The sequence below is a fragment of the Lytechinus pictus genome, chromosome 17 (genome assembly GCF_037042905.1).
Source record: "Lytechinus pictus isolate F3 Inbred chromosome 17, Lp3.0, whole genome shotgun sequence".
Taxonomy (NCBI): domain Eukaryota; kingdom Metazoa; phylum Echinodermata; class Echinoidea; order Temnopleuroida; family Toxopneustidae; genus Lytechinus; species Lytechinus pictus.
Window position 1 is genome coordinate 21746035 of NC_087261.1, and position 17050 is coordinate 21763084.

The window sequence follows — 17050 nt, forward strand, 5'->3', positions numbered from 1 at the left end:
CATCCAGATATGCACACTATTCATATCTACAATTTGTATTATAGGATTTGGGCCCTACATTGCATCCATTGTTGAGCTACATATAGGCAGGTAGGATGTGTGTAAATCCATAGGGCACTAGACATTAGGAGTAACATTAGAATTGGTCATTACATAACACATCTGTATATTTCATGCATTTCTTTGTGATAAAGTGAGTGTACAGATGTTAAAGAAGAGCCAGGAAGGTAAATTAAAAAGAAACATTCATGTGCCATACATTACATAACCTTGACCATGCCCATGGCATAGCCTATTACGAGGGGAATTCCCTAGTGGATGAAATACCTGCCCAAACTCTTCAGTAGCAGATTGCTTTTACTAGTATACATGTTTCAATCATCAAGAGGTCCCAAAACCCAACTTCATGGCTATATACAAGGCTACATAGGGGGTATAACAGGTAACAAATTTGTGTTAGTAACTCTGTGTTTGTGTACCTAGGCTAGGCTGTGTAGGCTTGGTGTTTGTCTCTGCGTTACATGTTGTCGTGTGTTTTCGTATACTGACGAGTGCTGCTGTAAATCGTGTATAGCACCCATCACAAGATATAGTACACATTAGATAGGCCTTGCATCAATTGCACTTGTGAAATTGGTCCATGGGGAAGGGAAGGAGAAGAGAAAACTTAAGAATTTGACTGAAGAGTGGTGGATTCAAGAGGGAGGGGGGGGGGGTAGAGAAAAGCATAGTTAGTATGTTTGGGGGGGGGGGCTGAGAATGAGTGCTACTGCTATCTTGTTCAACTTTTACTGACTTCTAGCCAGACTAGCCCCCATCCATTTAGAATACAAGCCATCTAACCTCCCTCTCTCCCTGTCTCTGTCTCTTACACCCCTTGGGCCCTTGTCATAGGAAGATGTGAATGTATAGTATGCTTGTATGTTGATTCTCATTTCTTTTTATTGTTATCTAATTTAACTCATGTGAATCTGGTATTTATATTGTGGGCAGATCTTGCATCCAGATATGCACACTATTCATCTACAATTTGTATTATAGGATTTGGGCCCTACATTGCATCCATTGTTGAGCTACATATAGGCAGGTAGGATGTGTGTAAATCCATAGGGCACTAGACATTAGGAGTAACATTAGAATTGGTCATTACATAACACATCTGTATATTTCATGCATTTCTTTGTGATAAAGTGAGTGTACAGATGTTAAAGAAGAGCCAGGAAGGTAAATTAAAAAGAAACATTCATGTGCCATACATTACAAGCTGTGGTGGTTTAGTTAAACCTGGGTTAACTTAGACCACACTTTTATGGAGTGCCAGTTGTAAACTCATTCGCCAATTAAAAACTATTTTTACCCTGCTTCAAAAAGTTGGTAAAAACCAATTGAGTCTTGACATGGGAAGAATAGAATACTACAAAAATAAAGTAATTTTGATATATTGATACATTATAGTCCAGGATAGGCCCCATAGAAACTTGACCAAACCTTGTTTTTTTATATATACAATATTTTTTGATGGTTTCTTGTCAATTCGAGGGTGCTGATTACGAATCTGGATGATGCCACTCGTGTAACCTTGAGCATTTTCCGCAAATTGGCAAAATCCAATATGGCCGCCAAAATATTAATAATACCCATGAAAATCCTAAAATTGTCCGCACATTGGCTATGAAATGCATGAAATCGTGTGGCAGGAGTGAAATACTCTCTGAAAAAATAATTTTTGACAAAATATTTATTTTCCTGTTATTCAAAATGGCCGCCATAAGCCCTTGTATACTCTATTATGTACAATATGAATAGGGAAAACTAATTTTCACAAAAATGAGCACTGAACCGCAAAAAATCGCGATGTATGAACGAAGTAATGTATGCAAATCATCATTACTAACGAGATATATATCATGTATTATGTCATAATATGGGAACATTGCTGTATTTGATATCTAAAATAGCCGCCACTGGCCCAAAGAGTATGTACAATGGCAATGGCCGGGGCCAAAAAAATGACAAGAGTGAGTACTAAAATGCATATTATTAAGATAAAATTAACGAGTGGAATACTGACTAAAAATAATATGCCATTTATGTGATAAATGCTGTATTTTGAAATTCAAAATGGCCGCCATAGGCCCTATATTTATCATGTACAATGCGAATGGAGAAACAAATTTTCACACGAGTAAGAAACATAAAATGCATGTAATTGTGATCTACGAGTAAAATATTGTCTGACAACATGTTTTATAGCAAGACATATCATTTCTTTTGTCATGCATGAGATAAATGCTGTATTATGAAATTCAAAATGGTCCCTATATAGGTCCTAACAGTATCATCTACAGTAAAAATGGGGACATATTATTTTGTAAGAATTTGGATTTGCTTGACTATGACATCCATATAATCCTTTTGTATAAGTAAAATGTTATTTGAAAACTTTTTTTTTATTATAGCATTTCTTCTGCCATATAGGTGATAAATACTTTATTTTGACATTCAAAATAACCTCTACAAGCTCTAACTAAATTATGTAACATGCGAATAGGGAAACTAATTCTCACATGAGTGAGAGTCATAAAATGAATACAACTGTGATGTACGAGTAAAAATATTGTCTTAAACATGATTTCTAACTGTAAATATATCACATATTGGTCATGGAAGTAATAAATGCTGTACTTTGAAATCCAAAATGGCTGCCATAGGTCCTAAAAGTATTGTGTACATTGTAACATGGGACATATAATTTTGACAGAATTTGGCTTTGCTTGACTCTAAATATTGCATATAATTGTGAATTGTGATGTAAGGGTGAAATATTGTCCAAACCCATGGTTTCTAACGAGATATATCATAATGTTGTGTAATTAAGGTGATAAATGCTGCATTTTTTAATTGAAAATGGCCACCATAGGCCCTTATCGTATAATATACAATTTGAGTGGAGACAAATAATGTTCACATAAAGGGCATATGGCAGCCATTTTGAATGTTGAAATACAGTATTTATCACCTGAATTACATAGGATATGATATATTTTGTTATAAATCATGTTTTCAGACAATATTTCACTCATACATCACCATTTAGCCAAGCAAAGCCAAAATCAGTTGAAATAATTTGTTCCCATTCAGATTGTGCATAATACCGTAAGGGCCTGTAGCGGCCATTTTGGCTTTCCAATAACAGTATTTATCACCTAACTGGCAGAATACATGATATATCTAAATAGAAATTATGCTTTCAGACAATATTTTACTCATAGATCACTATTACGTGCATTTATGGTGCTCACTCCTGTGAATATTGGTTTCCCACTTTGCATTGTACATAATACAGTTAATGTCTATGGCGGCCATTTTGAAAGTCAAAATACAGTATTTAACATAAACTTGAAACCTAAATTATATATTTCGTTAGAAAATTACGTTTTTAGACAGTATCCCATTAATTTATCACATTATATATGCATTTTAGTGCTCACTCTTGTGATTTCTTTGCTCCTTTTTCTCATTGTGCATAGTACTTTTAGGGCCTTTGGCAGCCATTTTGAATATCAAAATACAACGTTCATCACATACATGGCATATTAATAATATATTTCGTTAACAATTATGTTTTTAGTCAGTATTCCACTCGTTTATCTTAATAATATGCATTTAAGTGTTCACTCTTGTGAATTTTTTGGCCCCCATTGCCATTGTATACGCAATACTGTTTGGGCCAGTGGCGGCTATTTTAGATATCAAAATACAGCAATGTTCCCATATATGACATAATAAATGATATATCTCGTGAGTAATGATGATTTGCATATATTACTTCGTTCATACATCGCGATTTTTTTGCAGTTTAGTGCTCATTTTTGTGAAAATTAGTTTTCCCTATTCATGCTGTACATAAAAGAGTATACAAGGGCCTGTGGCGGCCATTTTGAATATCAGGAAAATAAATATTTTGTCAAAAATTATTTTTTTCAGAGAGTATTTCACTCCTGCCACACAATTTCATGCATTTCATAGCCAATGTGCGGACAATTTTAGGATTTTCATGGGTAATTTGCATATTTTGGCGGCCATATTGGATTTTGCCAATTTGCGGAAAATGCTCAAGGTTACACGAGTGGCATCATCCAGATTCGTAATCAGCACCCTCGAATTGACAAGAATTCATAAAAAAATATTGTATATATAAAAAAACAAGGTTATGCCTCTTCTATCCTGGACTATTATAACTGCCACAAAAATGGAAGACATACTATGAGCCAGTAGGTCATAGAAGTGAGGTTTAGAATTATGGCTTAGAATAGGGTTAAACCAAGGCTTAATTATTATAATACCACCAAAGGGTTTAGTCATGATATAGACAATTAGACAATGTAGACCAAATGGACAAAAAATTTATTTTCAACTCACCAATAACGACCCTGTCTGCACCTGTCAAGTTCAGCCCTGTGTCTCCTACTTGAGTAGTCAGGAGGAATAGATTATAAGAATCATCCTGCTGGAAGTCTTCAATGATCGCTTCCCTCTCAATCATATTATGGATGGAGCCGTCCAACCGCTTCCATCGGAATCGCTACAAATACAACGTAAGAAGATCAAACAAGGACTACTAACGACACTCCGTATACGTCTGGACCATCCCAGAATGGAATCTTCTTGGCGAGGATATCAGAAATTCTAAACGCATGGGAGAATTCAAACTCAATCTAGAAAGTCTGGATATCGACACCCTCGACTCGCAAGAACATTGGAGTAAATTAAACTAAACTAAACCAAAACGAACGCGACAACCAAATGCTGTTGATTGTACGTTACGGACAAATACAGATATATACAGAAATATTGAGTTGCACTTTTATAGCTCCCAACCCTGACTGACAAGAAATAGGAACAAAGTACTAAGAAATTGCCACAAAGGATCATTTTGATATTTCCTTTGAAATAATACAGAAAATTATCACAGAAAACAGGACCACGAAGATTAAAATGACAATTCTAGTCCCCCCCAAATATCCATATTCCTTTCTATTCAATAGAAAAACTCGGCAGGTATGCACTTTTGCAGTGAATATCACCCAGTAAACTTCTCAAAATCTCTTGGGGAAAATCAAATTCTTCATTCTAGTGCCCAAATCTGTTCCACCCCCCCCCCCCAAAAAAAAAAACCTGTCTTCCCATACATGTAAGTGACATTGCATAATACTGTAACTTAATTTCTAACTTGATTTCTAATAGACCTAACAAAATGCCTGTGCCTGCATGGTAGGCATGGTAGGAGAAAAACGAGGTTTAATCCGGCCACTGGCGTAAATCCGGGGGGGGGGGGGATGGGGGGATATATATCCCCCCACTTTTCGAGGAGGTGGGATGGCCTGTACAAACACCCCCCACTTTTTACGAAAGAAATGGGGAAAAATCACTAGAGATAGTTGTTTTATTGGTTAAAATTATTCCTAAAATACCGCTTAACAAATAAAACAATATTATTGAATTATAAAATGCAAACAAAGAGCCTTTTCTTCTTCTATCCACTGTTTCTATAACACTCTTCATGGTGTACCGTAAATCACATCATCGATTGTACATGCCACCATGCAAACCTTTAAACAACATCCGAATAAAGAGCATGTTCACCATTTCCAAACGAAATACTTATGTCCTTATTATAACATTGAAGAGAAGCCCCCGTTTCTTCCAATTCATCAATGTTGGGGTCTTTGGGAAGGGATTAAGTTGGAATGTCAAAATATGTAGTTTACGCGCGTATTCGCATTCCGATCATGCGTGGCGTATGTTCAGTTTTACCACGCTAGGCTGTTGTAATGAGTTATTAGTGTTATTGTAATTAGTTTGATGTAATGCATGTATGTTAGTTTGACTTCATTAAACTTGACAACTCATAATAGGGATGTAATTTAAAAATTAAGTTTGTGTTAGCGCCAAAAAACGGTTTTAAATGAAATATGCATCACTGGAAGAAATAAAATGTATGAATTGCGATCCAAGTATATCAATAGCATGTCCTCAAATTAAAGCAATAACAAATATTTCACAAATTATATGATAATTTTGCAGTTGATAAATTAAAAAGACGTATTAGTACCTAATAATTATTGTTTTGATAATAATAATTATGCCCTGATGAAACAGTTCTTGACAGCATATAATTGATTTTTCCTACATTTGATTTGTTTTGTAATGTTTTTCTTTTTGTTTTCGTTTCGTTTAATTTGTGACTCTGTTTATTGCTAGAAATGTTAATTCATCATTGTAACTTATATTCGATAATTTGTAAAAAAAATTGTGCATTTTATTTTTATTGTAATACTTTATGTTTGGATTTGAAATCAATAAAATACACATGAAACTTGAAACTTATAGTTTTGGCATCATGTCCCAGTCCGGTTCAAAACGACGTAAATTGAGCAAAATAACGTCTTTCTTCAGAAGAGATGAAGAGGATCCACAGAAAGATATGGCAGAAAATGTCTCAAATAAGTCTAAAACTGCCAGTAAAGAAGAAGCCCCAACCTCCGAACCTAGCAGCGACCAACATGACCAGGAAGACCAACAAAGTGTCAATAAACCTGTGATTGTGAATGTCTTGCATCTTCATCATGACAAGCCAAATCATCCAGCATCTACCAACATTCCTCAAAAAGAACGGAAAAACCTAAATGTCTATTTCCAAGCAAAATGGTTTCAGACTTATCCATGGCTGCATTACGATGAAGGAAAGGCAGGTGTTTTATGCTTCGACTGCTCCAAAGCTGAAAGAAATGGCCTTCTTCATCTTGTAAAAGTGAAAGAGTCTGCATTCATCGACACATGTTTCAGTAATTGGAAAAAGGCCATCCAAAGGTTTGAGAGCCACCAGTCCTCTGAATGCCATCAGTTTGCCATGTCACAGCTACAAGCATCCAACAACCCATCAATTGGAGCTCATCTTAGTGTCGAATGTCAGCAACAAAAAGAGGAAGCGAGACACTCGCTTCTGAGGATAGTCAGCGCTCTTATGTTTCTCCTCAGCCAAGGTCTTGCTTTCAGAGGACACACGGAAGGTGATGGGAATTTTCATCACCTTATGGAACTGCGAAGGGTAGATGACGATGGTCTAAGCAGTTACCTGAGACGCAAGACAAACTTCACATCCCCTACAGCTCAAGAAGTAATAATTAATATGCTTGCTCGGGAAGTCGTAACAAAGGTCGTCCATGGGATACAGGAGGATGGTCCGTAAAATGGTCGATGGCACGCAGGGCATCACATCAACTGAACAAGAATCCATCTGCTTTCGCCATGTGGATGATGAGCTGCACATCAATGAAGACTTCGTTGGATTGTACGAACTACCAAACACGAAAGGAGAATGCATCGCGTCAGTGATCTAGGATGTTATGACAAGGCTGTCTCTGTCACCCAACAACCTTAGGGCACAAACATACGATGGGGCAGCGAACATGCAGGGTCCTTAAAACGGTTGCCAGGCCAAGGAAAAGGAAGCACAACCGTTGGCTCTCCATTTCCACTGCGGAGCTCACATCTCCAACCTTGTGCTGCAACATGGAGTCGGTGCATGTCCTATTATCCGTGACGCCGTGCAATGGGTCCACGAACTTAGAGTTCTTTTCAAGTGGTCTGGAAAATACAATGTAATTCTTTTATTTACCGTAATTTTCAACAAATTTGCAATATTCTATCCTGATGATAATGAATGATTATAGATAATTAGTCCAATCGTGATCCACTGTGCTCCATTTATTTCACAAACAAATATACAATATAAATGAACAAAATAATCTTTTTAAAGTCTTAATTTTCATTTTACATAGCATTTTTCATTTTTCTTCTTCCTTTCAAGCTTTCTTCAAGGACATTTTTCAATTCAATTTTGGTTGTGTCGATTACCAGCATTTGTCTCAGTGATGGACAACTATGAGGTCGTCATCGTCAGTTTACGGGAAATGTCAAAGTCTGGTAGCGGTGAAACATCAGTGAAAGCCAATGGACTCCTCGACAGGTTTGACAAGGGTCAAACTCTCCTTGGTCTGCAAATGGCCATTAAGCCTTTTGCCATTCTAGAGCAACTCAATTCTGCAATGCAAGCAAGATCTGCCAACATATCAGGTGAGTTGCATCCATTTTTTAAATCATGTTACCAATGCTGTCATGGTTATGGGATCTGTACCTGTATGAAGGCTTCTTGGTTTTATTTATGCAGTTGTCTTTCTTTTCATTTTCATATAAAAATTATCATGCTTATGAATATAAACTGATTATATTTTTAATCGTATGGAACAAATGCAAATTGAATAGGAAGTGTCAATCAATCATTTACCATGGTTACCGATTAGATTGATTTATGATTACTTTCTATCTATCTATTTATCTATCTATCTATCTATAATTTTGGTGTAATCATAATTTAACATCTGTTTTTAAGAATATAAAGATATAATTATCATACAATAATCAACTCGTATCTCTCCCCATTTCTATAGGAATGCTTGAAGCAGCAGGAGTCACAACGAGAGAGATTCGTGAAAGACTGAATGAAAATGCATTTCACACCATATACCTGACAACGGAGCAGAAAGTGGAGGAGTACGACCTTGAGCCTCTTTAGCTACCACGAAGAAGACGAGTTCCCCAGCGACTTGCAGGTGAAGGAGAGCAGTACACACCGGACAACCCTGAGGTGTACTTCAGACAGATGTATTTCTCCTTCCTAGATGAAATCATCATGCAACTAGAAGAGAGGTTGATCCATCAAAGTCTGGTTTGGAAGCTTATGTCCGGCTGGAGGAAGCATTACTTGGCAAAAGAGAGGATCTGGATATTCTCAAGAGGTATATATATATAGGAGTGTCGGAGTATAAACCGTTCATATTTTAAACAATTATAATGTTTATTCATGATGTCTTGTGAATACCTGAAAAAAAACTTTTTAAATATAAAAAAAATTGGTCGATTATCACATTATGTTGTTTATGCGTTTGTACTTTGTTTCATCGTCTTTCAGTATCTTTTCTTAAACTAATCCTCACTGAGTAATCCTTGTATACTATACACTATTTTGTGTCATTAAAGATATCTGGAGATGAGTGCGAACATCCTTGCGATACAACTGCCGATGTTTCTGTAAACAACAGGTGCGTCATCACTTCATGAAGCCGTGGAAGCATACATGAAGATCAGGAGGTCCGAGCACTGTTTCCCGAGGTGAAGACCCTCATAAAGCTTCTTTTGTTTGTCCAGTGTCTTCCAGCGAATGTGAGAGAAGTTTCTCTACCTTGCGCCGGTTAAAGTCATGGCTTCGGAATACAATGACACAACGAAGACTCAACGCCGTGGTGGTCTGCAATGTTCACTGTGGCATCCTTGACCAAGTCAACATCGAAGAAGTGGCCAAAGAATTTGCAGCAAGACCTGACATCAGGAAGAACATTTATGGCAATTTCTAATCCTACAAAGTAAGTTGAGTGGATTTACACCGTATCATGTTGTTATTGTAAATATTAATATTATCATTATTAGTTTTATTAATACTGTTATCATATTATACGAATCATTGTTATTGTTTATAGCATTATTATTACTCTCTATCACTATTATTCTTTTAACTATCATAATTATTATTTTTGGTATTATTATCATAGGCCCTACTTATTATTATCATTATCATTATTATCATTATTATGAATAGGGAATAGTATCATCCCCTTGTTTTGTTATTGTCCTTTTGTTCTTTCACTGTTGTTATTTTACCATTATAACACTTTTTCGATGAGATTATCCAGCAGTATTATCATGGTGATTATCATGACGTGTTTTGTTTTTTGCCAAAGAATGTGCAGATATACCTATATTAAAGCACCCCTGTCTGAAAGTAGGAAGTTATATCTTGTTTTATATATCGTGTTCATGACTCTCCTTTGATTAATAGTGTAGAATGATGCATCATTTGAATAAACTTTATAGTGATTTGTAAATGTTGATGACATGTGCATATGTGCATGAGAGAGAGAGAGAGATGTGTGTGTGTGTGTGTGGGTGAGAGAGAGAGAGAGAGAGAGAGAGAGAGAAATATGCGTGATGGGTGTGTGGATATCCGTTAGCTTGAAGTGGATGATTTATTCATGAATTCATTTTGAATGTAACCTCTAATAAAACCATTAAACCATCATGGGGTAAAAAAAGATAATAATATTGGAGGGGTATTTGCCATATGGACATATCAATGCATATCTAAAAACATGATTGCCAAAAAAATGCCAAAATATTTCAATCATCCCCCACCCATCAACACGGATTTACGCCAGTGTTAATCCCAGTGGCCCGCTGTCTCTCATCCCAATATAAGCATGATAAATGATCATTGGGGGTGCAGATAGACCACTATATCAGGGTTTTCCCCTATTCTTTCCATGCAAGATCATGTATAAAAAGGATTCCATGGCATTTGCTCCACTATAAATTCCAGACATTAGTTGAATGACTCCTATCAACACTGGATTTAAAACTATACCTACCCTAAACCTAACACAAAACCCTATTGCATCCCTGACCCTAACCCTACATCTTATACAAAGAAATTCTGGAGCAATCGTCGATGGAGCAAGTGTCATATCACCATAAAAAGGCTGTCCATAATTACCCTTGTTCGTAGTATCTTCTCAATCATATTCAACATCTTGAGTGATCTGCTGAAAACAAGACACCGATGTCCTTCTTCTCTTAGATTTTCCAGAAGCTTGAAGAGGAAAACCAGCTTCCCTGACTCTTGTATAAGTACCTCCTCGCTCACCCCAGTGATGTCGTTAAATGCAAATTCCTTCTCGGATGCTGCCTCTTTGTTTCAAATATGAAACATAGATGGTAAACAAAGATATTTTGCAAATGTTCATTGAGATTTGATATATTTATTGTACATATGAAAATGCGATCAGAAATTCATTCAATATGATTGAACTTAAAGTCTTGCAGAAACCAATATGCGGATTCGGAGTCGTAGTCATCGTAGTAGTAGTTGTTGTAGTAGTAGTCGTAGTCGCAGTCGTAGTAGTAGTAGTGATAATCCTAATATTTGTTTCTATTGTCGTTATTATTCACCATTATTATCATTATCATACGATTATTGACATTTTTATTGATATTATTAATGTAGAGGAAGCGTGAAAGAGGAAGGACATGCATAAGATAGATAGGAAAGAGGAAAAGAGAAATCCAGATGAAGAAAAACAAAGCGTCTTAAACCACTTGACCGCGGCACCCGATGATTGGGAAAAAAAGTCGGTCTCGCGGGCCTTCGGTCTCGCGGACCCTCGGTCTCGCGGGCCTTCGGTCTCGCGGGCTGTCACCGATTACCCCTACATGTATATCCAAATTTTGGTTTGTTATTTATCAATCATGCATCGCAGTTACAAAGACTGAATTGCACATGGATATACAATATTAAAAATGTAGTCTCAAAACAGTGGAATTATTTAACTAATTAAAAAGTACACATATATCACAGACTGAATGCAATAAATAACATAGGTACTACTGCGTATTAAACCATACATATATCTACGATAAAAGAGGAGTGTAAAACACACCCATAATTTAAACAAAGAAGAAGAAAAACAAGAACAAGAAGAGTATAAAAAAAGAAAAAGAAGAAGAAAATTTTATAAACTATATATAAACTTTGACAGTTATGACAGCAGTCTAATAATTACCTCCAAAATTGCCAAAGTTCAATGACCTTAAATGACCTTTGACTTTGATCATGTGACCTGAAACTCGCACGAGATGTAGAGTTATACTTGATCACTCTTATGTCCAAGTTTGAAGAACTAGATCTATACACTTTCGGAGTTATGATGATTATTCAACAATCCCCCCCAACATGGCCAAAGTTCATTGACCTTTGACCTTGGTCATGTGACCTAAAACTTGCAAAGGATGTTCAGTGATACTTGATTACTCTTATGTCCACGTTTTATGAACTAGACCAATACACTTACTGGTCATCCACGCTGGGAGAACCCTCTCTTTCTGCCCTGGAAGAGCAATCTCTTTATCATCAGACACCACTGTCCTATGCTCCTAAAAACAAAGAAGGATGGAGTATCACTATACAACCAGCCACCATACAATAAGTCACCCAAAATGAAATTTGAACTTTTCATTGAGCTTGAAAAGGCACATCCTAAGCTTTTCAATAATATGTAACTTGTCAGAATTTATCAACATTAATTAAACCCTCAAGGATACTTGATTGAAAGCAGAAGAAATTCAGCAAGAGCTTCAAAAATAGATAGAAAACAAGGATTTAGGTTCGGGGTTCACTCAAGCATGACCAGTTAGACTGCGGGTCCCCTCTCTTGGCTGAATTCACCTCCCTACAAAATCTCGTGAATTGTGAGATTTTATTTCTCTACGTTTTTAACTTTATCCTCAAGTAAAATCGAATATTATTGCATCATTAGAAAGAGTAAATGTTACTCTATTATATTGGTCAGTTATTTCATATAAACTACTTTGATAAATGAGAGGATTTCAGGCTTTCAAAAGATGGCTCAAAACTGAAATTTCTTCTCCTGTTTTCTCTTGCAAATGGTGCAATTTTTTTTGAGCCTCAATGATATTCATATCATCATAAAGCTGAAAATCTGTACTTTCTCACAATGGCACTCTTAATAAATTATGTAGCACCTTTCAATCGGGTCAAGATCACACTTTCCCACCAATATATAAAACAAGATTTCTGAAATTCCTGAGTAACATGAAATCCAGACTTCTGATTGGCTGAATAAGGTTTAAAAACAGCTGGCACAGGTAATTTGAAGAGATTACCACATAGGGAGTGTGACCTTGGAGAGGCCCCAGCATGGAAACTCTTGGGCCCGAATTCACAAAGGTGGTTTTTAAAACCCACGGATGAGTCCATGGTTTATGCAGATTTCCTGTATAAATTACGCTTATTTTACCGCGTATATTGAAAAATGTCCAATGCTGATGCGCGCTTTTGTCACAGTGCGTCAAATTGACGCCTGTTGCCGTGGTTATCCACGCTATTTTATTCATGAGTCCTCTGTTTTTATTCATGAGTCCACTTCTCAAACAGAGGACTCATGAATAAAATAGCGTATCTAACCCCCGGGGGGGGGGGGGGGGCACTCAGTATATAATGCATAGTGGGTATGTGCCGCGGAGGGGACCCCCATTTTTACACTCAAATTTCCGTTCCAAGGCATAGCATTTTTGTCTTATTGAGAAAAAGAACAAAGAAAGCCGCTCCAAGGCATAGCATTTTCTTCTTAGATACCCGCTCCAAAGCTTCGCATATTTTCCGCTACGCCATTCCGGTCGCATTGATCTGCTACGATGAGCCGCAATTTTGGTGAAAAGCGGCCGGAGAGCGCTGTCCGACCATCGTCTCTGCGCTGGCGCAGCCGGCGCCTGTGCGCCGTGCTAGCTGCATGCACGTATGCTCGTTCCATTGGGATGCACACGCAGGCGACCCGTTCCAAGGACCCCCGTTTTCACAAACATTTGTAGTTCCGAAGCCCGTTCCGAGGACCCTCCTTTTTACAATAAGCCCGCTCCAAGGCCCCCGTTTTTTGTCTCGCCCGCGGCACACCCCTACCACTTTTTTGGTCGAGTGCCCCCCCCCCCGGATCTAACCATGGTAACAGGCGTCAATTTGACGCACTGTGACAAAAGCGCGCATCAGCATTGGACATTTTTTAATATACGCGGTAAAATAAGCGTAATTTATACAGGAAATCTGCATAAACCATGGACTCAACCGTGGATTTAAAAAACCACCTTTGTGAATTCGGGCCTTGGAATTTAGGTGAGTGTGTGGCCTCTTCGACCAATCAGAGTGCAGTATTGTTTTTAAGCTGCTAAATGTACTCGGCCTATGAAAAGTGAGACCTTAACTCAATTTGAACCACATCTTCATTTAAATCCTAAATCATTTTAAAGCAAAGATTGACAGCCTCATCATGATCTAAATATCAGTTGGGCTCAAACAAAAATTAAGTGTAAAAAACAACAACTTTTGTCAGGTGAAAATAATCATTTTTTAGCATGTTTTAGAACAAAAGTTTCACCTACATTACAAAAAATTTCAATAAATTCAAGCGCATGATCTGGAAGAATAATTCAAATTTACAATAAAAATTTTAACAGCATGAAGAAGAAGTAGAGGCGAATAAAGTATTTCTCTTCCCATGTTGTCAGTCTAGTATGCTCTTGGATCACTGTAGGTTTGAAGGTTTCTAAATTATCTGTTTGACTATATTTAGAAAAACAGCCAACAAGCCAATGAACCCAAACGATTTCCCCTAATTGATTCAAAACCAAAAACCAAATCACAATCCTCTCTTAGTGCTATATCTTTGATGAGATTTTGACAAAAACAATTGTTGCAGAAGCAAAAGTCAATAAAAAAAAAACGTTTTCATTACATAAATGTGCAAGTAGATACAAATAAGTAGCAATACTTTATAAGGCCAAATAAGCAGACATAATACCTTCGTTGATTTATCATCAGGATTAGATTCCCCTTCCTTTTGTTCACCTTGTTCCTTTGTTTCATCCATCTTAGATTTATCTTCCTTTTCTTCAGTAGCATTCTTACCATCTGTGGTAGATGCTCTGTTGTTATCTCCTTCAATTGATGTAGCAGGTAAAGTTTCTTCTTCCTTCTCTATTGAATTCCCTTTTATAACAATATAATATTTTATTACAACAAAGAAAAATAACAATATGATAACATATTACCAATGATCCATGAATTCCAGTAATTAACATAATAAATAATTTTTTTTTAAACAGCAAGATAACAAGATAATTCTAAAGATGAAAATACATGATCAATCATCTCTTCGTGATGACTTGGTGAAGATGGGAAGATCTTTTCTTTCAGCATTCACTGAATTGAGTTTAAGAGATACTGTATCTTGTCTTTCCATTTTCATGAAGTACTGCAAGTCAACTGGATGAGACCCTATTTTCCTATAATAAATAACACATTTGTCCGATTCAAAAACTTTTTACAATCACAATGAGCTCAGTGCATGAACACCTCCATATGCATGAATCAAGAATAAGTTTACAAAAATTCAACAAGTCGAGGCACTTTAATACCTTTACATATCATACTAAAAAATGATTATTATAATTATTTGTGATTTCATTTCCTTTATTATAATCTCACAAAAGCATGGATTATGTATTAATACTAATACTCAACATTTATAATGCGCTTTTCCCACATGGCCCAAAGCGCTCCGATTTCAGTTAACTCATTTATACAAACAAAAAATGAGAATAACATATTAAATGAAGGCAGTTGACTAGAACAAAAGAGTTTTAAGGGACTTCTTGAAAGACTCAATTGTTGGGGATTGTCTTATTGTAAGAGGGAGTTTGTTCCATTCCATTGAGGATGCAACGGTGAAAGTTCTATCTCCGGTCTGTTTTCTTTTAGTTTGATATGTTAAGTTAAGTGGGTCTTCAGAGGATCTAGTTCTTCTACCTGGGACATAAATTTCTAAACAATCAGACAAGTATTTTGGGGCTAGGTTATAGAGTGATTTGTATACAAAGAGAAGTAACCTAAAAATAATCCGTTGTCTAATAGGAAGCCAGTGTAAATTATTTAACAGGGGTTCTGGAGGTGTGTCACGGCGGACTTCAAAAATAAGACGGGCAACCCAATTATGGAGGTGCTGGAGACGATTGGTGTGAGCCACTGGTATTGAAGAAAGAAGACCATTACATAAATCAAGACGAGAAAGGATAAGGGAGCGTATGGCATGGTTAGCAGTTGATTGATCGATAAACCTACGAATTCTAGTTATGTTCCTCAAATTATATGTGACAGTACAGCAAACAGTGGAAATATGATTATTCATAGTCATATGTTTGTCAAAATATACTCCTAGGTTTTTATATTTTTCTGAAGGATTAATACGAAGATCACCAATTTCAAGTTGAATATCAGGCAATTTCTTCAAATTGTGTGGGGAGGTAGCTATGAACTAGCACATCAATGATGTGGAGCTCATCCGGCATCTCGCAACGAAATTTAACACAATTTTAATTTCAGCCCAGTTGACACTGCATTGAATTATATTGGTGACATAAATTGAGGATATAGAATTGAAATTGATGAAGAAATTACATTTTTTGTGATCTAGAAATAAATTTCATATAAATTAAGCATAAATAATTTTCTAGTCAAAATTTCTAAACTCTGTGTAGAACCTTGGTGAACCTCATGTAGCTCTCAGATGGAACAAAAATAATCAAAATCAATCAACAAATAAATAAGTATTTTTTGTGAGTTTTTAAAATATATGAATAAATTAGCATATTTAATGAGTTTCAAAATTCTGTGTTGAAATTTTGTATCACCACCTCGAGCTTTCATATAAAGCAAACAAAATTGAAGTTGATCAACAAATGAAGAAGAGTTTTATTTGTGATTTATGAATAAATTTTGCATAAATTAGCATAAATAATTTTCTAGACAAAATTTCAAAATTGTGTGTACAAGTTTGGTGAACCTCATGCAGCTCTACCAGATGAAAGAAAAAAAAACAAAATCGGTCAACTAATAAAGAAGAAGAGGCATTTTCTAAGATTTTGGAATAAATTTTGCATAAATTAGCATAGATAATTTTCTACTGAAAATTTCAAAATTCTGTGTAAAAGTTTGGCGAACCTCATGAAGTTCTACCAGATGGATTGATTGATTGATAAAAAATTAACGACACTATCAACACATGCGTGTCATATAAGTGTCGGACAGTTAATCTGGAAAGGTTACTATAATACAGTACAAATTACCCTAATGCAACTTTACAAAGGAACAGGATTATAAATTAGTAATTATCAGTAATGAATTAATACGTTAACTACTTCCCCGGAATAACTTCCCTACTCTTTACGAAAAGAGGAGTAGGTTTTTTAACGTGCAAATGGTATGACTCTCCTTTACACGGGACCGACGGCTTAGAGTCTCCTCCGAAAG

The 17050-nt window shown here is 36.2% G+C and overlaps 1 protein-coding gene across 1 annotated transcript in view; it reads right to left on the reverse strand.

Moving 5' to 3' along the window:
- LOC135157317 (uncharacterized) overlaps window positions 1-17050 on the reverse strand; it is a 46188-nt gene that overhangs the window by 13377 nt on the left and 15761 nt on the right. Inside the window, exons 3-6 of the mRNA XM_064112481.1 lie at window positions 14544-14731; window positions 12024-12105; window positions 10670-10863; window positions 4423-4585 (exon numbers count right to left, since the gene is read on the reverse strand). Of these exons, the coding sequence (XP_063968551.1) occupies window positions 4423-4585; window positions 10670-10863; window positions 12024-12105; window positions 14544-14731 (627 nt within the window). The remainder of the gene's footprint in view (window positions 1-4422; window positions 4586-10669; window positions 10864-12023; window positions 12106-14543; window positions 14732-17050) is intronic.